The following is a 25,557-nucleotide window of genomic DNA, read 5'->3' on the forward strand; positions in this document are numbered from 1 at the left end:
TGTTTTGCCACAGATTAATAAACGTTATTTTCGGAAGTTCACATTTATAATAGTTGATGTTATTTAAATATTGTCGTAATTCAAATCGAGAGAGATTCAGCTCCATGTTATGAGCCCCTTTTTCTCTTACGCCTTGAACATTATTATTTATTCTTGTTCTTCGATTGGTTTTTTTGCTTACCAGTTCGCAAAATAGGTGAAACAGAATTAAGAAAAATAATCTCATTTAAAATTTAAACTCAAAGCTTGCCTTTCAACTATTTAATAAATTTTTTTTAACAGTAATCAACTAAATATTTCGGACAACAGAGTTCCTCTCCGAACGCCCCAGATGAAGGGCTACAATTGTATGCATACAATATGTAGTTGCTTGCACACAAATTATTGATCATCAATTATTATCTTTAAAAATTGTTGTAAACAATTAATTTAAAGTTATTGTTAAAAATTGAAGATCCCACAACTTTAGTGGGTCAAGATCTGCTCCAATTCATATCCATTGCATTTTTACTCCGAAATTTGAAACTCGAGTTAGATTCAATTATTCATTACGTCCTATTGTTCTCCTTGTTAGAATCTAAATAATTTTTCCATAAGGGACCACTTATCAAACACATTTCAACTGATATAAAAGTTTTAAAATAACGATATAGATGGCAGCACTACAAATGCATTCGATAGTATGGTCAGATTTAAGTTTTACATTTCGGTGACTTCAAGTTAATGAACTTGCGCTGTTCGTAATTAAATATTGATTGTAGACAAATTTTTTTACATTTCGCTGTTAGAGATTGATAGTCGCAGTCAGCTTAGAGTTTTCATTTACAAAACTAATAAAGATATGCATATGCTATCAAACCAGAGAACAGTATTTATAGTACTTTAAAAAAAAACTTGTTACAGTTTTAAAATACACCTTACTTATTCCAATTGGACAAATTTGATACTGTGCTGTTAAAAAATATCATGAATCTTTAAAATTTTCCATTAAATATATTTTCTGAATGTATTTTTTTAAAGATAAAAGTACATTTTCTTGTTAGTTTTGTATTATTGCACTTGAGTTTTATAAGTGTATTGCATTCTCTTCAATACATAACTTTGCAAGTGCATTGCATTATCGTATTTTAATTCCTTGCGCTTGAAGTTATAACATTTAAAGAAATGTTCTAAATAAATATATTTTTTGTTTCGTCTTTTCTTGTTTAATAATTTTTATTTATCTTTCACAATAATAAAATTAACTTATTTAATTTTTGAAAATTTAATTTACTTTATCATTGAGATATTTCTAACTATTAATAATACATTTTTATACGTAAAAGAAAATATATATAAAAAAAAAATTTATATGGAGAAAAAAAAGAATATTGAAAACTCTTGTTCTTATTTTACTCAATAGATGGTAGCATAATCCATTCCACTAGTTTCGGTTTGACGCACTCTGTTAATAAAAAATTATATTTATTTTTATTTTGGGAGAAAATTGGATATTTGCCGAAGATCTTTAGGATTAGGTGTGAACTATGAATGTTTGTTATGTCAGTAAAAGCCATTGTTGCCTTAATTTATTAACTAAGGTATTTGAAGCGAGTTTGTTGTCCTTATTATGATCTTGGATTTAATATTTCTATGGTGAGTCATACATAATCTACCCATGTGTTTTATTTTTCCTTTTCTATTGATTGATGTTGTCAGTGGAACTTAATCTCTTTGTAGTAATAAAAGTGCTTGTAAATAATAAAATGACATAAAATATAGTGGAAAATTAGGGCTGATGATATTTCATTTAAATCTATGATTTATATCTATTATTTGTATATTTTTGTATTAGAAATATATATGCCTCAGTAATTGTTGCTGTGTTCGTGTAATGAAAGAAAAATTTAAATATGTTTTAATTTTATTACTTCAAAAATATTTTGCACAAAGCAAATGTAAATTAATTAGTTTTACTTTCAGACATCTAAGGTAACCTATTACAATTAATATAATACTTTGTGTTGCTTATTATCTTCTTGTTTTTATGTACATATTTGTATTTGTACTATCATCCGAAGTTTTTACTTTGTTGTACTTACAGATATATTCTTATCTGATATTATATTTATTTTTTAACTCATGCGATGCATATATATTTATGTAACTAACCGGGTTGTTATATTAATTTGACAACGCACAATTTTGCACATGTTGATAAGTTTTATAAAACTGTGTCTTAATGTGAATTTAATTTAATGTTAATTAAAAATCGTATTTAATTAAAAATCGTTCAAAATTACAAACGGTTTTTTTATGCATTTTTTTTTTGCAATTTTTTAAGCCATTAATACTAATTTCCTAAAATAATAATCAGCCTCTTGAATTTATCAAGTCTCTACATATAATAAGAGAAACATCAATAAAGAATAAATATTCATGTCAAATTTTATTAATTTTTCCAAAAATGCCAATATTCTGAAACATTTATCTTTCTTTTGTTAAAAGCTTAACAGTATATTATTATTTTCTGACAATTTCAGAACTGTTTGTTGCATTATGCATTTCAGATGTAGTAAATTAATGATTAAGTAAAAATGAATAAAATTTTATTGCATAATAATTTATTTAATTCAATCAAACAAAAAGGTGTGGTCATTTTTATACAAATCTATCTCTGTAATATATGTTCTGAATAAAATATTAGTATTTTGGACTAAAATATAGCAGGCAAATTTTGCAGCAATATAGAGGTTAAAAATTTGCAATCAATCCCATCATATTCAATATTGTTTCTTTATCTGTTTGTCAGTAATACTGTATTAATGACAGTTTGTCAACTGTTTGTTGCATTTTGTTCTACATCTACTGTGGTCATATTTAGTATTAAAACCATTTATTATAAATTAATTTTTATAATAAATTATTTAATCAATTGTTCTAGGCAAATATAGTATGGCCGATTTTGGAGAATGCCAAGATGAAAAAATTGATCTTGAAAATTCTGTTTCTTCTACTCAGGTTTGTATTTATAATATTTTTCTATTTTAATTTTATTCCTTAGAAATGATAATATATTTTGATCAATGAAATTATCGCCAAGCCAGCATTAAAAATAATGCAACATTAAAACGTAACAACCAGATAATATTTTATAATCTTCATTTGCATTCATAATTAACTGGATAAATAGCAAATTTATTTTAAAAGAATTGTGATTGTAAAATACATTATTGTGTCTCAAATAAATCTCAATTTGAGAGTTTTATAGTAGATTATTGATTGTTTCATTCAAATTTTGATGAAAAAATCAATGATAAAATTTGAATTATAAATTTTTTTGTCAGATTTTTAAATGATTTTATGATTAAAAATGAGAGTTTTTTTTAAGTAACTTTAACTAGCTGTAAAGAAAAGTTCTAAAGGGATTATCGATGAAAAAAAGCAACAAACTAGTAATTGTTGTCAGGGTTGGGTTTTTGCCGTCAAAAACTGGTTTTTGACATGACAGTGGTAAAAACCGTGTTTTTACCGGTAAAAACCGTCAAAAACCTACTGTTTTCTTTCATTTATGGCATATAGCGGACAATATATTATTTTCACTTAATTGCCTTTATAAATGAATGTTGTAAATGATTGCTATTGATTTTACAACTATATACATGTATTCTTATAGAAGGATATACATTCATACAGAAATATTGTAATATACTTATTGAAAATAGTGATACTTAACTTTTATCATTATAGCTTGATTTGCAAAGGATTCAAAATTTTGCGCTTCTTGATTGTTAGAAATAAGCAAACAAACAAAAAAACGGTTAACTTAATTGCCTTTATAAATGAATGTTGTAAATGATTGCTATTGATTTTACAACTATATACATGTATTCTTATAGAAGGATATACATTCATACAGAAATATTGTAATATACTTATTGAAAATAGTGATACTTAACTTTTATCATTATAGCTTGATTTGCAAAGGATTCAAAATTTTGCGCTTCTTGATTGTTAGAAATAAGCAAACAAACAAAAAAACTTGGAACTATTAATAAATTCAAGAACTAAAAAGAAGAATTTAAAATTTGGCGTTTCTTAAATATTAGAAATAAGCTAAACAAAACTTTCAAAACTTGTAACTGCTAACAAAGTCTAAGTCAGGAATGACTTGACATTCTTCAGTAAGGTAATATGCCAAACAAAATGATGCTTGGAAATGTTGAAAATTTTACAGAGTATCCTAATATTTTACTTCAAATACTATGATTTGATATAATCATGTTGGAAAAGGGCAAAAATCTGTTCTTAAATATCTTTCAACTCTTTTTTTCTAATTTTATTGCCCAAAAATGAATTAATTTTAAATCATAAGCAGTTAAACTCAAATTAAAATACAGTTTTTTCAAAACTATGGGTTTTTGACGTTTTGACAGAGGGGTTTTTGACATGACGGTAAAAACCATGGTATAAACCGGTAAAATCCGTCATGTGTCATAAACTTGCCAACCCTGATTGTTGTTATAATTATTATTATAAAATAAGCTTTTTACTGTTTGTGTTACAAATATGTAAATAAATATTTTTGTTTTATTGTACAAATTAATTAATTTTTTTTTATCTAAAAACTATAGTAATATGTTAGTTTTGCTGTAAAAATTATTATTATTAAACATTACACTTCAATGTTTTTGCTGTTTACTATGACCTATTGGTAAATTGAAATGTTTCTTCTGCATTTTATATAATTGTTCAACCTAAAATAACTGAAAAATGAATTTGTACTCCTAAACATATACATTCATTTAAAATATTTGATATTATTAATTTAGTTGTTATTATATTTTACTATGATAATCAACCATTCAAGACGGTTTAAAAATAATGTTTGAATATTTTTTTTTTATTGTTTGTCATAAATTATAAAATTTAGGTCCCCCCTGGAATCCTAGAACTTGGTTCTTTTTATAAACCATAATCTGGCACTTCTTAAAGCAATTATAAAAATTATATTTGGTTTGAAGCACTGTCAATTATTTAGCAATCCATAATTCATCAGCCTACAGTCTTATACAATTATTAGTTTAAAATAAATGTTCATGGACTAACTATTTAAGCAAAGAAAATGCTTCGTGTTGTATCAAATTGTAGTTAATACTTTTTAATTTATGACACATATTTTATGATAATTCTATGTCGGAAACTTTATAAGCAAAGTAAATAATTATTAAAAGTTTAATATTATATCCTTGTGTTTTCATTTATATTAAATTAAATAATTTTCATAATCAGTGAACCAGTAAGAACATATTAAACAACATCTTAATGCATTTGAGAAAATTAGCTTAAAATTAATATAAACACCCACGGAATGTCTTATTTCTATTTGAAACGACCTATTTTAAAAGCTTGACTGAATATAATAATGTTCTTTATTTATTTTGAACCATAAACTTCTTTAAATCCAGAAATATGAATGTGCTACAAAATGTTATTTAATATGTTCTTCTTCTGTTGAAACAGTGACATGTATGCTTAAAAAATAAAAAAAATTTATAATATAATTTTATTAAAATGAATCCTAAGTATTCTTTTTCTTTCTAGGCCCCAAAACGACCTAACATAAGACTTGGTTCTTCATCACTTTATCGTGATGGCAACATTCATAGTCAGAACAGTTCCTTGAAGAACTTTCATCCTGATTTTTCTCCGATAAATGTCTCTCAGGAACACTATCTTTACAATCCACCCTTTACGATTCCTCTAATTGAGGAATCTAATCCTGCAGATAGTAGTGATTTAATATATGAGGCAAATAGGCCAGGCACGCCCGCTCTAAGAGACCAAAGGCATTTGATTATAGAAGATGTTGCTGAAGAATCGTTTAGGCATCCCTCTGATGATGTGAGGAGATATCCTGATGGCTCCTATCAGAGATATAACTATTCTCAGGATAGACATATATCTGGTATGGTTATATTTTTGTTTTTATATTGTGTTTCTATGTCTCTAACAAAATTAGAATGAATTCTATGTCTCTAAAAGCAGTAAAAGTGGAATTGCTTTTCAAGCTTATCTCCCTGTGCTTTTGACTGGGGAAGTGGTTTTTGTGTCCAGCAGAAAAACTTTTTTTATAAAAAGTTCCTTCTAGTCTTTTAGTAATTAAAGGATATTCTAAAAGCAGACAATTGTCTGGGCTAAAAAAACATGTTACGTTTCATTGCAATTCTGGTGGTTTTACTGATTAGGGTGTTTCTCACATCACTGGTAGAGATTTTGGGATTGTGAGTTCAATTCTAGCGGCTAAATAAACAACTGGCTTACTTACGCTGCAAGGTGTTCTTTAAATTTGATGTAGTAGCTTTTAACAAACTTTTTCTCTCTTGTTGGTGTAGTGTAGAAGTTTGCCTAGTTCAGAGGCTCTCCACATCATATGAAAGGGATTAAAACTTAAAATTAGCATTAAAACATAGCATTCGGGGTCATTAAAACCTGGGGCCTTGCAAAATGGGCCAGGAAGCTTGACCATTGTTGGGCAGTATGTTACAGTGGGCTGTAAGTAATGAACATACTATAAACAAAGGTGATTTTAATAAAAAAAAATTTTTTTTGTAAAAAGCTTTTTGATGTTTCTGTGCATTCCATTTAATGTCCAGATGTTTTTCCATTGTACCTTTCAGTTTCAGTCAAGTACGATTATCTACAGAATTTGTAGCAAGGCCGCCACGGATAACAAAAAGAATAATAATAAAAAAAACTTTAAGTAGAGTTGAAAATGAAAAATAATTTTGATATGTGTTCATACATGTGTATATATTTTTAACATACAACAGAAATATTTGTTCTACATCTAAATTACTGAAGCCGTGAATTTGAAAGAGAAAAAATAGCGTTCAGTTACTCTTTTTCTAAAAAAAAATCAGTGACTCATTTTTGCTTCTTGCTTTCCAAGCTCCTTTTCTTAATTCAAAATCATACTTTCCTTAGACTATCAACATGAATGGCGTTTATTTTTTGATCATTATTATGTATTCACAATATCCTATAGATAAGTATTTCATAACTGGGTTTTGCTTCACTGTACAATTTAATAAGCTGAGTAGTTGGTATAATATATATAGATATATAGCTACATAGTATTATGTAGCTATTTCTTACTTTGTTTTCTCAATTTCTTCTTTTTTTTTCTAAATAGAGAAATACCTCTCTATAAATTCATTTTGACCTTTGACAATTATTAGATTAAACTATTAGAACTATTGTTAGGTTACAAAGACATTTCATGAAATTGTAAGGTAACAATGCATTACAAATACATTTTGTTATTCTCTAATCCCCTGATAAGATTTACAACACAAAATAATTTACAACTCAACCATTAAGAATGATTGAATTAATGAATATAAGAATTTATTTCTAATCAGAGGTTTGGTTTCTGAAAACATTTATGCAAATAATTTGTCAGGTAATATAGGTATTATTATGCTCTAAACTGATGGAATACATATTTATAATTGCAAAAATATTGATACTATAATAATGTAAACTTATTATAATGTAAACATATATATTATATGTTTACTTTATAATATATATATATATATATATATATATATATATATATATATATATATTATGTATATGTATAACGTAATATGTATAATGTAATAATATATATATATATATATAAACATATTAATACTATAATAATAAAAATTGCATTTACATATTAATAATTGCAAGCTATTTAACACAAGAGTTGAGAATGCATGCATAGGAAATCAATTATTTTGAAATCATTCATTTTAGTTGAAATTTTAAATAAGTTTCATATGCAGTGCTCTAGGAAAAATTCATTCTTTTTATTTCTTTTAAATTATAATTCTTTTGTTTTGTTTAATGTTAATCGTATAATCTTATATTTTATGATTTTTTTTAAATCCATAGTAACTAACAATCTATTTTATTATTACTAAAGAAAAATGATTCATATGTTAAAAGGCATTACAATGAACACAGACGCATTCTAATGCATCCCGAATGACCTATTTAGAAATTCAGCTATATTAATTATTGCATCTGCTCTAAGTTGAATTTAAATGACCATCTGCTGCTTTAATAATAGTTTTTAAATTATGTCATAAAATAAAATTATGAACATATGTTGCATGTTTAAGTCTAGTTTACTATTTTTCTAATTGAGATCTAATTGATTTCAGTTTGAAAACTGAATATAATTGATAATTCTTTTGACACTTTAATTACTAATGACATTGTTTAACATTTTTACATAAAATATTGTTAGCTTATTTGAGAAACTTAAAGAAGGAATATTTTAAATGATATTTTCAAAGCAGTCAGATTTCCCTATTTAATAAGTTGCTTCAATCAACTGTAAGTATAGAATATAGTTTATTATACCTTTCTTTAGATAAGCCATGTTTTGAGTATAAAATAAAAGTTCTTATAGTTGAAACATTCTGCAGCTGATTCTCAGATTCACGAAAAGCTCTACCACTTATCTGTTCAATTAATGAATGTTTCAAAATGGTTTGAAAATACACATCATTTTGAAAATGTTCACCTAATTAAATTTAGTCAGTATAAGTAAATCACATGTGGAATTGAGGCATTCAATATCTGATTTTCTTAAGTTGATTTAATGCTATTTATTCCACTTAGATCACCAATCAATGAATTTTTCATATATCTATAGTTTGACTCTCAGTTCAAAAACCCTGTCAGAACTATGTTTAAAAACTCTCAGCATTTTTAAATTGATTACATGCTATCCCACTTAGATCACCAATCAATGAATTTTTCAAATCATATCTATAGTTTGACTCTCAGTTCAAAAAACCTGTCAGAACTATATTTAAAAACTCTCAGCATTTTTAAATTGATTACATGCTATCCCACTTAGATCACCAATCAATGCATTTTTCAAATTACTATATCTGTAGTTTGATTCTCAGCATTTTTAAAATGATTACATGCTATCCCACTTAGATCACCAATCAATGCATTTTTCAAATTACTATATCTATAGTTTGATTCTCAGCATTTTTAAATTGATTACATGCTATCCCACTTAGATCACCAATCAATGCATTTTTCAAATTACTATATCTATAGTTTGATTCTCAGCATTTTTAAAATGATTACATGCTATCCCACTTAGATCACCAATCAATGCATTTTTCAAATTACTATATCTATAGTTTGATTCTCAGCATTTTTAAATTGATTACATGCTATCCCACTTAGATCACCAATCAATGCATTTTTCAAATTACTATATCTATAGTTTGATTCTCAGCATTTTTAAAATGATTACATGCTATCCCACTTAGATCACCAATCAATGCATTTTTCAAATTACTATATCTATAGTTTGATTCTCAGCATTTTTAAATTGATTACATGCTATCCCACTTAGATCACCAATCAATGCATTTTTCAAATTACTATATCTATAGTTTGATTCTCAGCATTTTTAAATTGATTACATGCTATCCCACTTAGATCACCAATCAATGAATTTTTCAAATCATATCTATAGTTTGACTCTCAGTTCAAAAAACCTGTCAGAACTATATTTAAAAACTCTCAGCATTTTTAAATTGATTACATGCTATCCCACTTAGATCACCAATCAATGCATTTTTCAAATTACTATATCTATAGTTTGATTCTCAGCATTTTTAAAATGATTACATGCTATCCCACTTAGATCACCAATCAATGCATTTTTCAAATTACTATATCTATAGTTTGATTCTCAGCATTTTTAAATTGATTACATGCTATCCCAGATCACCAATCAATGCATTTTTCAAATTACTATATCTATAGTTTGATTCTCAGCATTTTTAAATTGATTACATGCTATCCCACTTAGATCACCAATCAATGCATTTTTCAAATTACTATATCTATAGTTTGATTCTCAGCATTTTTAAATTGATTACATGCTATCCCACTTAGATCACCAATCAATGAATTTTTCAAATCATATCTATAGTTTGACACTCAGTTCAAAAAACCTCTCAGAACTCTGTTAAAAAAACTCTCAGCATTTTAAAAATGTTTTATCTCTAGGATGAGATAATCGAGGCTGATTTCCTTAAATCGATTAATTGCTCCTCCACTAATCTGTTCAATTGATGAATGTTTCAAAATAGTTAAAAATACTCATAATTTTGGACTTGTCCTTCTTTAAAATGATAACCAATGTAACATTCAGTTTTTGAAATTACTATAATTTATATTTTTATTAATAAAATAAAAAATAGAGGCGGCTGTTAAATTCTGCAATTTAATTATTATTTATGGAGTGTTGAACTATTAGCAAACTGCCAAATGAATGGAGCGATGACTAGTTATGAAGTTTGTTTTCCTCAAAGGTGATGCAAGCAGTTGACTTCTTGTGGTGTTCCATTACTTGTATGTTTTCACGCTTCATTTGCTTTCTGAAATGGCCCAAAATAGCTGATGGGAAGATGGCAGAAGAAACTGGTGATGGATTAATTAGTTTTTTTATTTTCGGTGTCTAATATAGAATTCGTTGAATGAGGCATCAGCTATCTCTAATGCTCCTTTCAATCTCGCTGCTTTCGAAATCTTCATTATTTACTTCTTTTCATATTCTTTTCGTTGCAATATCTAAATAAAGCCTTAAAAGAATTTTTTTTAAAAGGTTGCCTTTGTTAGGTTTCAGAATAAATTGGGTTTTTCTTTTCTTTACTAGATCTGAAATGTTTCTTAGCAGAGTCATTGCTGATTATTAACTCCTAAAATTGAATGTTTAATTCAATTTATACTTGATTCCCTCGTAAGACTTGATTCAATTCAAAGTTAATTAGTTTCTGTTTTGAAAATTTATGGAAGTTTAAAAGTAAGCATGCAACTAATTGTGTCAAATTGAACAACTGAAATTTTTTTAGGTTTTATCAAATAACGTCGATCATAAATTACTCAACTACTTTGATTTGAATTTGTTGATGGAAGTATAGTTGTTTTAAAGTTGAGCATTGTTTAATTCTCGTTTCGTTTTATTTCTAATTTTTAAATAACATTTCCATTAGCTTCTACATTTTTTTACTGATTTAATGCAGTTTAAATTCATGCATAAATTTTATTCTGACATTTCTAATTAGTATATTATACTAGCTAAAAAAAAAAAAATAACGGCCTTTATGCTTGATTGAATTTACTCTCAGTAAATTTTTTCTTAGTACCTATGCTTCAAACTTTTTGAAAAGGTCAATGATAATTAATTAAAGAAGGATTTTAATAAGCTCTCATAGTGTAATTATTCCGTTTTTAAAACTTCAAACTCACGCGATTTTTTTTTGTTTTTGTTTAATGTTCTTAGTTGGTTAAAGACCTGAAAGAAAATCTTTATCTTCTTAATGTTACATTTGCTTCTGATTCTTTTCTGATTTTATCTTTCATTCAAGATTCACTCTTTTATTTCTGATTTTACGACGGTAATTCGTGTGTCTCACATTAGCAATCCCCCGTCTGTAGAAGCCCGACTGATTCAGAGATTCTAGACTTTTAACGCCCATATTCTCTTGTAGACATTCAATTACCTGAATTTTCACATCATTATGCCTTTGTATCTCCCACACTCGCACATGAGAGAGGTCAGGAATATCACCAGTCTGGAATTCGTGCTCTTGAATTTTCTTATTGTTTTGACTAGTTTTTCGTACGTTAACACTTTAAAGTCCAAAAACGCTTATAACTACGACTTACGTCGCAGAACAACTAATGCTTGGAATACAATTTCTGGAAGACATAGACCCGCAATACAATTTATGTCTTTTACGTTCCAGTAATAATCTTTGTTTCATTATGTTTGCATTTATACATAAATAAATATTTACAAAAGTGAGTTTCCTTTTTTGTTTTTATTGCAATTTTAGTTCGAAAAATAAAATTATTCGCATTGGAAAAAAAAATGGTAATTAGGATAATTTAACTGGTGATAGTTGTTTATTTTGACGATAATCGCAGAATATTTGTGATTATTAAATCTAAGATTATAAGATAATTCTAATCCATTAACATGAGTACATGCTACGTTGCTAATTTTTCTTTGCTGATGTTAACTGTTTTTCTGTTGCAAGTATTTCAGAAATGTATGACCATTTTAGTGCTTTTTTGAAAAATTTGATCTAGCTCACTTAAATATTATAATGTACAATTTAAATACTATGACACTATAACTAATTAAAGAACTAAGGGCAATATAAAGACCTTTCTTTTCTAAAGACCGCATATTTTTCCTTTTTGTTTTTCAAAGGAAGCATTTTTTTCATCAAAACATTGTCATCGAAAATCTTAATTGGTAAAAGATCTGAAAATTATAATTGATAAATTTATCAATTTTCTCTATTTAATATAGATATGTTTAGTTACCGAATAAAGTATTTCAATTTATAAATTTAGCCGTTTTAGTTTTTATGACATGAGCTATGTTTTATTTAATTTTTAGTGAATTCCTAAGTAATGTGATTTTTCTAAAACTAATTCTTTCTAATTTTTCTTAATATATATATCTATATGTATATATAATCCAAATAAAAGAGGGAGTTAACTTAAACTGTGCTTCCAACTAGAGGTTAAATAGCAAGTTAAGAGGTTGATATAATAGTTCATCATTACTGTAATTTAACCTCGAGATTGTAAAGTTAATTTACAATTCAAAAGATATAAAGAGTTTTGCTAAATTTTTTATTTTGCAAATAAATTGATAAAAAAAATGCATCCGTTATTTTCATATGAGATACTAAGTACAAATTATCAGATACAATGATACAGATCCTACTCTTATTTCTAGTCTGATTGCTAGTACTAATTATAGTTTTTCGAAATTCGAAACGATTATAGTATTTCGTTTATTCTTGGGAATTACCCAAGTTAGATGGTATTATCGAAAAAAAGAGACTTATCAAACTTAGAGTAGACGAACCGTGGTGGCAGGGGATGGAGCGCTCGCCTCCCAATGAGATAACCCTGGTTCAAATCCCAGTGATGGCTGGTCATTACGATTTCGCCCCCAGCTCCCACCCACCGCAATGTTGACGTAAAATATCCTCAGTGATAGATGGATCATGGGCTAGAGTCCCCTTGACGTCAGGCTAAACGTGTAAGGTTTTCGTGGTTTTCTTCTGTACCTAACGAAAATGTGGGTTAGTTCCATTAAAAAGTCCTCTAGGAAGGCAAATTCCTCTCAATACTTAATTCAGGAATTCCCTTGTCTTCTGGATGGGGTTCAAAATTGCAAGGCCACAGAGTTGAACATCAGTAGTCGTAAACTCAAAATTGGGTCCACTGTTCAATGATCGTTATTGAAAAAAAAAAAAAAAATTGTGTACAAAAAGTACTTAATATGAAAACGAATATTTTGACGAGTATGAAGATTTTAAAATGACCCCCAGCTTTCAAACTATGAAATTCCTGCCATTAAAGTTTGAATGTCTCAAAAAGAAATGTTTATATAAAAAAACAACACGATTATTATAAAATTTAATATCCTAAACTTAAAGAAATGATAAATAAAAGACAAATCTTCATCATAGAAAATGACAAATATTAAGAGATAAAAATGGCCAATCGTTAATATCAGTCAAATCCGGAACTTATTAAATACATTATTTTTCCCTGTATGGCCTTGTGTATAATTTTATTGCATTAATTTACACTGAGTATAGGGAGCCTCTATGCAGTTGACAGATATAGATCTGTCGTGAAACTGGTGTATTTAATATGTTGTTGTTTTTCTTGCTGCTGATAATGAAGCATTCGTGCGTGTCTGGTAAAGCAGCTATTGCATATAAAGCCGGAATGAATGATTAAATGAGTTTTTTTTTTAATTATTCATTGTACAGTTCATTTATTTTTACTCATTGGTATTTTATGTTTAACTCTGTAGCGTCAGGGACACTGTTATCTAGCTGAGTAACGAAAACTTATTGCCTTATTAACTAACGCCAGAGAAGTTGATAAAATTATAGATTCGACGTTGTTTTCTTTCCTTACTTTAATTAATGCATACCAGAACGACACTAGTTAAAACAAATAATGCTATCTATATCGACGCGTATCAGTTAGATAATAATAATTTACGTTTAAGAGTTATAGTTTTGTTTTAGACTATCTTAGTTATAGCACTTTTTTTTATTTACTTATCAATACAATTCAACTACTACAATAAATGTATGAGATAGTATATTTCATTTTATTCACTAGCAATTATGCTCCGCAATTTATTAGGGTCTGTTTGATGCATTATTTTATTTAATTACCTTCTTTTTGGATTTTGACTTTGTTGTTGAAGAGGAAAAGATTTCTCATATGCATAAGAATTTCTTGATTATCTTTTCTTCAAAAATTAAATGTGTTTTGCAGATTAGTTTTTATTCACGCGTGGCTCACGAGAATACAAATAATTGTCTTGGAAACAAATTGTGGTTGCAAAATATTTAAAAAAAATGTTTATTACTTGGTTTTCGTTTTCGTCAATCCATTGCTTCATCATACAATAATAATTGAATATTATTCAGTATTTTTATAAAGGATTAGGAGATATAATAAGCTCATTTTTAGGCCAGAGACTTGAGTTGAGTTGTTCGGGGCCATGGTGGTGAATTGTTAGAAAAGGTTATGGGTAAAGTTTTTTTTTTTTTAATTACATGAGATATGAGTGTCAATACTTAAATTTATGTAATGGAGTTAAATTCTAATAACTTTAATTAGCAAGGCTTGTAGTTAAATTTTAATACATGAAATAAAATGAATAGGAGCTATTGTTATGGAATATTTTAGAATATATTTGATATGGTGAAGAGAATAGGCCTGGATCTAGAATTTTGCATGTTTTGTGACATTAGTGAGGAAAAAAAAAAGACAATGATAATTAGCTATGAAAAGATGCCGAAGTTGTGAAAATTTATGTATGGATAAGTCTGTGGGGGCAACCTATTGCTGTTAGGGTGTTATGAAATTTGTGTAGTGGTGCACAAATAATTATGATAGGTTTTTGTGGTTTTGTTACACTCAAAAAATGCCCTGCAAGGACGATATTTGAATCCGTTAGATTTCCTGTCTATAATAGATATAGAAATAAACATTGACATTCGAAATTTTTTCTTATTGCATCTTATTCATATTATATTTTCTTATTCATACTCGATTTTTTTTCTTTCTCAATCAACACTCTATTTTTTATGTATGTATATATATGTAACATAAAAAGCTTCAATTAATATTTTTATGTTATTATTTCTTTTCTGTGAATCCTTTTCTTTTATTTTATTATTCTAATCGAAGCACTTTCTCACACTTTTAAATTCACATCCTGTCCTTTAATCTATTTTTGGAACAAATATGCATGAATTAAAAGTAAGACATTTTTCCCTTTGCTCTTTGTGGGAATCGCGCGACCTATATGATAAACCAATTACAATTACTAAGACTTCTCTCTTTCCCTAAATTGAAACATTTTACGGATTTACTTTGCAAGATTTTCCCTAACATATATCGAGGAGCACTGCGATTTCGTGTACACTTTTATAGCTGTTCTCTGCCTAATAGTTAATAAATAACTTTGGTACCCTCCTTCCCTGCCTAAGACTTGTTTTAGTCCTTCCACTCGGCAACGACGTTATATACATATATATAATAAGAAAAAAAATCGAGTATCAATGTTTACTTCTATATCCATTATACACAGAACCACAAAAACCTATCATAATTATTTGTGCACCACTGGACAAATTTATAACACCGTAACAGCAATAGGTTGCCCCACGACTTATCCGTACATAACTTCAAAATATAGAGAAAACATGGAAAAAATTAAAGAATAATGAAAAGAAAATTTTTAAAATAAACCTATCACATTTTATTTTAATAATTTTCTTCTTCTCTTTTCATTATTCTGTTATAATTTTCTCTATATTTTGAATTTATTTTATGAGTTCTATATATACTTGCAGCTTATGTAAAGAAAATTCTTCATTTTTGTCTTTATTCTTTTTGTATTTATTATATATATATATATATATATATATATATATATATATATATATATATATATATTGTAAAAATAATTATATTATTATAATATAATTATAAAAATTCGATTATTCTATATTTTATTTATTTATTTATTTTTTTTTTTTGCACCCCGAGTGTGCAAAGAGTCATAACGTTCAAAAAAATTCTATTATTCTATATTTAATTTTAAATTTTAATATTTAATTTTTTCCGCCCAGTTTTGAATGAGTCGTACTTTTTCATGGAGCATTAAAAAGTTTCTGCTGAGCACAGTTTGATCTAAAGGAAAAATAAATTCCCAACCTTGCGTTTTGGTTCTATATCACTGATAGTGAATGTATAGTGTAGTAAAATAAACAGCTGTTGCATTCCGTCGTAGGGATTTGTAAATTCGTCTTCAACCAAGCATAGTAATAACATAAATTACTCTGACTCATCCTCCAGGTTTTGTTCTTGAAAACAAGTTCGAAACTCTCTTCCTTACCTGCCTGCTGATGGCACTGGGTAACCGCTGCTGTTTGGAACACGACACTCATTTGAATATTAACAAACGACTCCCCCCTTTTTTTCAAGGTCGTTGTATTGTTTCTAACGACACGTCTTCCTGCTCAAACCATCGTGTTTAGCACTCAAAGCATTTTATATCTGCAATAATTTTGATAGTGAAAGTTATAAAACTTGCGTTGTTGTCATTTCCTTAAAAAAAAGAGCCTCAACATTTTGTATTTGGATTTATGAATTGAAAAAGAACTTGCTTATGTGATTTAATGTCGTAGTATGATTTTTTTCCCTTCTCATTTAAAAATAATTTATGTGAAGATTACTCTTAATAAATTGAATTTAAAGGGAAAATAAAATATAAAAAAAAGTTCGAATTTACAAAAATATGTCTTTATTAAAATATAAATAAATACTGTTGCACCGATTCGTATTCAACTAGCACAGTGTTTCCCAAAGTGTGGTACGCGTACCCCCAGGGGTACGGGAACAGTTTAGCAGGGGTACGCTTTCTAATGCGAAATATCTTTGCAACAAACGAAAATTTCAAAAAAATTTATTTGAAAACAAAGCTGATTATGAAAATTAGTGGGCTGCGGGCCCTGCTCGCTGACGTTCGCCAACCCCCGAAAATTGCTACGCAATCTTATATGGTTTACTTCGCAAACCAAGCTCGCTTCGCTCGCTACTAACTTAGGTACTTTGCAAATGCAAAAAAGTCTAAGAATTCAAAACGATCATTCAAATCCTTATAACAACTTTTTTTTTTTAAAAAAAATTACATCTTTTTAGTAAATACTAAGTCATTAAAATAAATTTGAATTCAAATAAATGACTTGTAATTCGTTAAACCTATTAGAAATGTGCTATAGTATAAAATCTTAAGATAAAATTTCTAAAACTGATATCTCTTTAAAAAGGTTAAAATTTTGGCGATAATTAAGTATATTAAAAATTTAAATAAGTGAATTGCAATGGAAAAACCTGCATAAACAAATAAATTCTAGTAAAACAAATAAATTCGTGATATAAATCAAATATCGTCAAATAAATTCGTAATATATAAATTCGTGAAAAAAGCGCTTTCGACAAAATACTAAAATAGAGATCTATCAACAAAGACTACTCACTTCTGCCTAGCTTATGCTCTATCTGGTTATTTCAGTTTAAGTTTTTAAAAGCGCTATATGTTGAGTTACCTCAGCTAGATTTGGCATGTGACATTTTTAGCGGCAATCATTGGTCGATTTTCTAGCGTTGCCATTCGGGGAGTTGTAATGAGGCTTATTTTTTGTCGCCGTGTAAGAGAAATATATATATAGATGCACGATTACGTATTTTCTACTGTCCATTTTTTGCAGAGTTAACAGTTAATAATTAATGGTGTCAACAGCCAGTTGTGATTTTTAACTTTTGTGCAATTTTTTTACAGTAAAAAATACATTCATTTTTTTTATTAGTGGTACACAGCGTTACGAAAAATTTAGAAAGGGTACATAAGAAGTCATAAGTTTTGGAAACACACTAATTGGCAATAAATTAATATCTTAACCCCTAACTTAACTTAAAACAACCAATTTAAAATTTTATACCTCCAACTTATTTGAACTGTAGATACTAAATAGTGATTTTATTTTATTAACCGACGTTGAACAGCCGACTGAATTCTTTGTTTACAATTAGCAATGCTGACTCCCTATCCTTGTAATTTTTAACCCGACCCAGAAAACAAATCAACTCTTGAATCAAGCATTGGGGCAAACTGGCCTTCGTTGATAACTAATCTGCATTTGCGATACATGGAGAGAGAGAAAACCTCTCACGGTTAGCCCGACGGCAAGAGGATTCGAACCAATGATCTGTCTACCACTGGGGATATTTTATGTCGTATGTCACCGCTGTGATTCAAACCTGGGTTACCTCATTATGTCGAATGCCGTATCCAATGAGCCGCTGTGTAGATACTGATTATTAGTGACTATTGTAGCATATTGGGGTGATATTCAACAGCGTTTTTTTCTTTTTGAAGAAAGAAAGAAAAAATCACGCTGAACCTATTTTTTTAATATTTAGCCTTAGCCTCGCAATTTTTTTAAGAGTGGCACCCGCGCTTATCTTAAAATTACTTAATTTTAATAATAATTCACTAGTTGGATAATATTATAATAAATTGCAATAATATTATGTATTAAGGTTTTGGGTTAATATAATGATAAGCCACATTTTCAAATTGTATTTATTAAGGAGAGCGTGCGTTTATAATGAAACTTGTTACGTAACTATCTGGAAACAATAATGTAAAAAATTCACCTTTGGAAAAGTGTGATGACCTATCAGTGTATTGTCCCAAGCCTCAAAAATTTTTGTGATAAACTTTACTTAAATTGCTTTAATTTTACGTTATTTATGTAATAATTTATTTTAAAACTAAAGTATATATATATATATATATATATATATATATATATATATATATATATATATATATATATATATATATTAATTAAATATTATAGTTTATGTAATAATTTATTTTAAAATTAAAGTGAAGTAAAAATAAAAGTATTAAAACAAATTTCGAATTTAAAATCTCACTTTATCATTGGTAGGTAAACAAAATTCTAGGCGAATTAATGTCTTTTCGAATTATCTATTTAAATCCACTGCATCTTAATTATATGAGTATTATCGTCTTAGATAGGCATGTAACCTTACCGTATTTTTCAATAATTGTAAGCATAGACCGTTAATCGCGGGGGGGGGGGTCTGAGGGAACTTTACTACCCCTTCACGTTTCATGAATGAAGCTCCTTTTAACTAGACTAGACACCGCTCTAGACCTGTGAATTCAAATGTCTGACATAAAACCCAATTAAAAGACTAATGATAAAACGATATGATGAAAGAAAATTTCCTTTTTCATTCATTCAGTAACTAATTTCAAAATAATTAATAAAATTTCGATCGTTACATATTTTCAAAATAATGAATAGTCTTTCCTTAATATATGTGTTCACAATTTCTAATGAAATTAATTCTCGGGGTACCGTCAAAGAAAAAGGAGGGGTTCCACAGCCAAAAAATTCGGAACTGCTGGTATAGGGACAAATAAATTGTCAAAAAATATGTCTTTTAACGTTTATTTTTATTTACTTGTAGAAGGATTTTTTTTAGTCAAAACTAGTTCATAATAAATGCTGCTGTATTTATTTAAAAATTAGAGATATTTATAATTTACTTACAGTAAAAAAAAATTTAAAAAAAATATTTTTAACCCACGAAAGTTAAAAACAAGTTACAGGTAATAATTTTTTTAATTTATTTATTTAAAAAAAAAAAGAAATGTGCAGAATTTCAAATGCTTCATAATTTAAAAATATTATACAGGTACCACCTTGAAAGTAATATATATACAGTGGTCTGTCCAGGCCGAATTTACTACCGTTTAGCGGTACCTTCACAAATTCAACTTCAGGAAAAATGGTAGTTTCACAAAATACTTTTTCTTAAAATTCTATTTTTGTATCCCTTAAGAAATGATAAATCCACTTTTTTACCATATTTTTATGTTGATTTTTTAATATAATTTTTTAATTTTTCACAAATTATGTCTAAATTTTCACAAATAGGTACCTTTCAGAAAAACCTAGCCAGACCCCTGATATATATAATTTACTGTACTTCACCTTTTAATTTATAATACAAATTAAACTTGTTCTTATTGCCCTCAAGAATAATATAGTTATTATCAACTAATACAAAATCTTATCTTGTAGCTCCGAAAGCTAAATTTTTTCCCTTTCGGCTTTCTCCTAGGTATAACATAAAATTTCACATTTTGAAAGTTATTATTATTTTAATTTTTTTTATCGTAATTTTTAAACAACATTTATTATCAATCGAGATAAATTAACCCTCATTTTATAGTGAACTAAAAAAATTAGATGAATGAGCGATGTTGGAGCAGTAACAGCTGCCTCGCATTTTTAGTATTTTGATCACGTTTCGTAATTCCACGAAACGGATGTATCACGTGATGTTTGAGAAAAGAAATTTAAAGGAATAACGACTAAAGCTCATGAATTATCGAAGAAATACCACTGCATGCATTTGAAATTCGTCTTCAAACTTATTCATCCAGACTTGAAACATTCTTCGATTCTTTACTTACAAAATTTTACTAAAATGGAATGTTTAAAGTTATGTGAAAGTATTTTGAAGATAGAAAACATTGTTTTTTACGAAATTATTCGAAAAAAGGAAAACGTATGGGAATACTGAATAAGCTGTAGTTCAAAAATGCTGCTGATGTACTTTTCAATATTTATTAAGTTTTTTTTTTATTTATAATTTTTTTTTTAAGGAAATCAATTCCATTGACGAACAGTGCCCAAAATAATCGAGGGATCACCTAAATAACTTTTAATCTAATGGTCGCTCTGAAATAGGATCTTTATGATTTGAGGTCTTAACCTTAAATATACTGATTATTTAAGCAGACAACGGTTAAAGTTACGAAATCAAAAAACTAAAGCGTATTTAGTCCGGATAAATGCACTTTTTTTTCTTGCCCCTGAAAATATGGTCTCAATAGTTTAGTCAGGACAGCAGTCAAACATTTGGGGTTGATGTTAAAAAGAATTGATGTAAATTTCTCTTTTTGTGTATTTCGCTATACCTTTTGAAGTCTTTAAGCGAATCACAAACTTTTTGCTTACAATTGTAATACTCTTTCAACCAAAGGTAATTAAAAAAAATATTTTTCATTATTATTTAATTTAGGAATGGTAGAAAAAATTTTGTATTGTCAGTTATATAAATTTTTGCACCATTTTAATTATATGAATTTTGAATAATAAAATATGAAATTTGAAAGGAATCAGTCTAATAAATAATTTTTGAGAAATAAAAATTTAAATATGCGACCTCACTGACTGAGATTGTGAAATGAGCAAAATGAGAAATAAACATTAAGTGGTCCTAACCAAACTATTAAGAGCAGCCTATTTTAAGATTGCAACTACCCCCCTCCCCATATTTTAAGGGTAACCATTTGTAATCCGTTGGAAAAAAAAAAGGTTTATTTATTCAAAGAAGGTATGTTTCTGTGTCTGATTTCGCATCGAGAAATTTTGTCTGCACAAATTATTTAGCATATTTAATGTTTGGTCCTCGAATTTTTAAGATTGAATCTACGATTGCATCTAATATTGCATCTGTACGCTAAACTCTGACCATTAAAACAACAGTTATTAAGGTGTTCTCTCTTTTTTACTCTTTGTATGTTTAATAATAATTTTTACTTTTCATGCTCTCATTAAAATGTGAACTTTTCTAAAACTTCAAAAAGACGTTGTGATTTTTTTTTATAGGAATATACTTTGGTTTACATCATATAAATTTTAATTTCTTCCTTCCCCCCCCCCTTAGATGCCGGTGAAATAATTTAACACATCGCTGAGTTTCTCCCTTAAAATTATATTATCGACTTTAGCTATATTTATATTACTACCATTAGTTTCCGCGTTTTTATGTGACTTGATAGAAAATTTTGTTTTCTCAAAACAAGTTATGAATATTTTGAAAACGACATCGTGGGGAGTCTTACTTTTTTTTTTTTTTTTTTGTACTTTTTTTTTTACTGGTTCTGTTACTTTGAAAAAGCTGGTATTAGACATTATTTTCGAATATTTTCATTTTTCAAGAGGTAACTTGTACAATATTATCTATTAATAAAAAATTTTGGAGCCTAAATTTCTAATAAAATGACATTACAAGGTTCGTTATAATTTATAGCAGAAGGAAAATTGTACTCTTAGGTTATAATTTTCTTTTTTTTTCATTTAAAAAAAATATTATATTTAGTAAAAGAATGTAAATTTCAACCAAATTCTGTTGTGTAATTTGTAAATATTTATAACTAAATCGTTATCGTTATTTATTTTATATCTTATTAAAGTAGACTTTATTTATTTATTTATTTTGCTTTGTTTTATAGTCATAAATTAAAGAAGTAGTAAAGTAAGTAACGAAGTAGTAAAGAGAATTTTATTGTTGTGTAGCTGAAAAAATGTGCTTTTTGAATTTTTTTAACGAATATTTTTAATTATTATCATTAAATTTAAAATTATGTTTGTGAAATTCAATAAAATTTTAGCATTTTGTAAGAAATTTTTACATTTGACATTTCAGTTGATATTTTGACTAATATGTCGATATAGAAAAAAAGCTTTTTTTAAATTTTTTTTCTTTCTTTACAAGCATTTTAAGTAAATAGTTTCTTAAAAATAGCGAAACTATCAAATTAAAAATGGTCAATTAATCAGATCAGAATTTAATTACTGGTTTAAAAAGTCATAACTGGGTAAAAAAAAAACCTAACTATCGGAACACTTTTGAATCCCTAGGAACCTTAGGGTTCCGCGGAACACTAATTGAGAACTGTTGAGATAACCTATATAGATAAGGATCTTGAAATGCATTTTACTTCTATTTTTATTTACTTAAATGAAGCCATTTTAAAAGTCACAAACTTAGTTGATTGGGATAAGTTATTGGCAGTGTATTGGTAATAGTCTGTGCAAATAAATAAAAATAAAAATTCTTGAAATATTAGTAACGAAATTCGTTTTAAAGCAAACCTGTACTGCACGGATCAAAATCTTATTTTTAACCAGTGTCACGATCTTTGGAGAATGTGTGATATTTTAAGCAGATTCGGAGAGTGTGCTGTTGAAAATCTAGGAATTGAGTTTTGATAGATAGGGGTTGTTTCAGACTTTTAGTTACCTTGAAAATCCCTCTTCCGTTTCCGCTCTCTTCTCTAGGTGACATTAAAAAAATACACAAATACCTCTTTGTATATTTCCTTCTTCCGATTTTCCTTCTTAGAACATTGTATCTACTTCTTTTGTGAAATTGTGTTTGTAAAGAGTGGGAAAAAAAACGAAAAAAAAGAAAAGAAACTATTGTGAGTATCTCAAAAAAGACAATTTATTAATCTCAAATCTCGTAATTAAAAAAAAAATTTTTTTTTCACGAAATTGATACAATATTCTGAGTTATATAGATTCATAAGCAAAAATTAAAGGTATGGATGTTCGATTATCTGTAAATCGCATAAATAAATTAATTTTTTTAAAAATCCCTTTAAAGTAAGGGTTTGTAATTTAATTACTCGAACAAGAACTCAGTAAAATAGAATCCTACTTGCCACAGAAATTTTAATAATTGCTAATGTAGATTCCATTCCATATAACACAATCTCTACGACTACGTAACAAGGAAAACTACATTAGCTACTAAAGCAATTTCTGTTGATATGGGAATATTTTAATATTGTAAAATCCTTCTAATTTTGCTAGTTTTTAGTGCTGTTAAATTTTTAATGATATTGATTGGAATTTTAACAGTTCATTAAGCCTGTGTATGTTACAAAATGCGCTTTATCTTGCTTATTTAGTATGTTTTTGGAAAAATAATTTAGGAGGTGTATGTTGTCAGGCAGGGTAAAAAAAGCTAATAGTAATTCGCGTTCGTACTAACCTTTATTTGGGTACTAACCTTCACTCTCGGTTCAGTTAAGCACAAAAGAAAACATCAGTTCTATTTTTTAGACTTTTTACTCGTTTATATTGAGAATGATTTTCTTAATCATTTTATTTCTTCCCATTAAAAACGACTCACCATATCTTAGTTCCAAATTTGATAACTTTTCGATTTTCGTTTTTTTCTTCCAATGATTAAATTTTAATTATTTATACTAATTTTACATTAAACTAATTGCAGTTATTGCAAACTTTCGAAAAATGAGAAGGCGTTAGATCTAGTCGAATTGTGCATTGAATAAACGCGTCAAATACCATAGCTAAGCATTGTAAAAAAAAAAGCAAAGAAATAATTTTCTAATATTAAATTTTACCTTCCTTGGAAACATACCTTATAAAAAAAGGAAGAAAGTAAGAAGGAAGAAAAAACCTTCTTACTATAAATTTGTCATCGCCTTCAGATGAACTCGTGTTCTTCGGAGCTTTCAATGGTAACCGTAAGAAAATAAAACCACGCGGGAGCAGGATTCACGCTTTTTCAGTTTTATCACTCGCCAAGGTGATGTAGTTTGAAATGTGGCAGCTCTTAAAACTTCCGCCAAAGCCTTTTTCTCAGACAGCTGTCAAAGTTAGATCCATGCATGATAATAGAAGCTAGCTGAACTCATTAAGTCTAATTAAACTCAATCTATGTGGCTATTAAATTTTACATTCTCTTTTCTTTTTGTAGCATGAAGTCACTGAACAATCTTTTATGAAAGGGAAAACATATTTATTGTTCTATAATGGTTTTCATAGTTTAAATTTTTATTTGAGTTTGTTTATGAATTTGAAAATAGCATTCGAATTTCAAAAATATGTTATCGGATTTGATTATTAAGTTGCTAGATTATTATTTATGTACGATTTTTGTAGTCTTTGTGAGTAAACTTTTGTCTCTGTAATGTCTAGTTTATTTATTAATTTGATAATTTATAATAAACTAATTTCAAAAATGTGTTATCGGATTTTATTATTATGTTTCTACATTACTATTTAAGTACGAATTGTAGAGTTTGAGAGTAAATTTTTATTATTTCTGTAATGTGGAGCAATAACATATTTTATGAAGTAATAGTTGACTGGCCATTGCAATTGCATAAGCATTAGTTTGTATATGTAACACAGTATAGCTGTCTACAGTGCGCAAGTAAAAAAAATATATATATCACCCTTAATAACTTTTGTTTAAATGATCGGATGTTCACAAACTAAGTGTCAATTTTTATGGTTCAAAGAAGTTAGTTTAAATATTTCAATTAATTAGTATTGACTATTTATTAAGTTATGGAATCAGGCGCAAAAAAGTAATTTCTTTGAATAAACATATCCCCCCCCCCCTCGACGAAATTGAATATTTGACTATCAAAATATGGACAGTAGCCGCAATCTGAAAAATATGGTTCCAATAGTTTAGTCAGAT

At 27.6% G+C, this 25,557-nt stretch overlaps 1 protein-coding gene across 3 annotated transcripts in view; it reads left to right on the plus strand.

The window, feature by feature from the left end:
- The first annotated feature begins 1,408 nt into the window (after positions 1-1,408).
- Positions 1,409-25,557, plus strand: part of LOC107454397 (uncharacterized) — an 88,814-nt gene continuing 64,665 nt past the window's right edge. For all 3 annotated transcript variants that reach the window (XM_016071590.4, XM_043046521.3, XM_016071591.4), the window contains exons 1-3: positions 1,409-1,635; positions 2,924-3,000; positions 5,584-5,947. In XM_016071590.4, the coding sequence (XP_015927076.1) occupies positions 2,935-3,000; positions 5,584-5,947 (430 nt within the window). In that variant the 5' untranslated portion in view covers positions 1,409-1,635; positions 2,924-2,934. The remainder of the gene's footprint in view (positions 1,636-2,923; positions 3,001-5,583; positions 5,948-25,557) is intronic.

This window comes from Parasteatoda tepidariorum, chromosome 6 (genome assembly GCF_982258835.1).
Source record: "Parasteatoda tepidariorum strain Cologne lab strain chromosome 6, Ptep-v5.0, whole genome shotgun sequence".
Classification (NCBI taxonomy): Eukaryota; Metazoa; Arthropoda; class Arachnida; order Araneae; family Theridiidae; genus Parasteatoda; species Parasteatoda tepidariorum.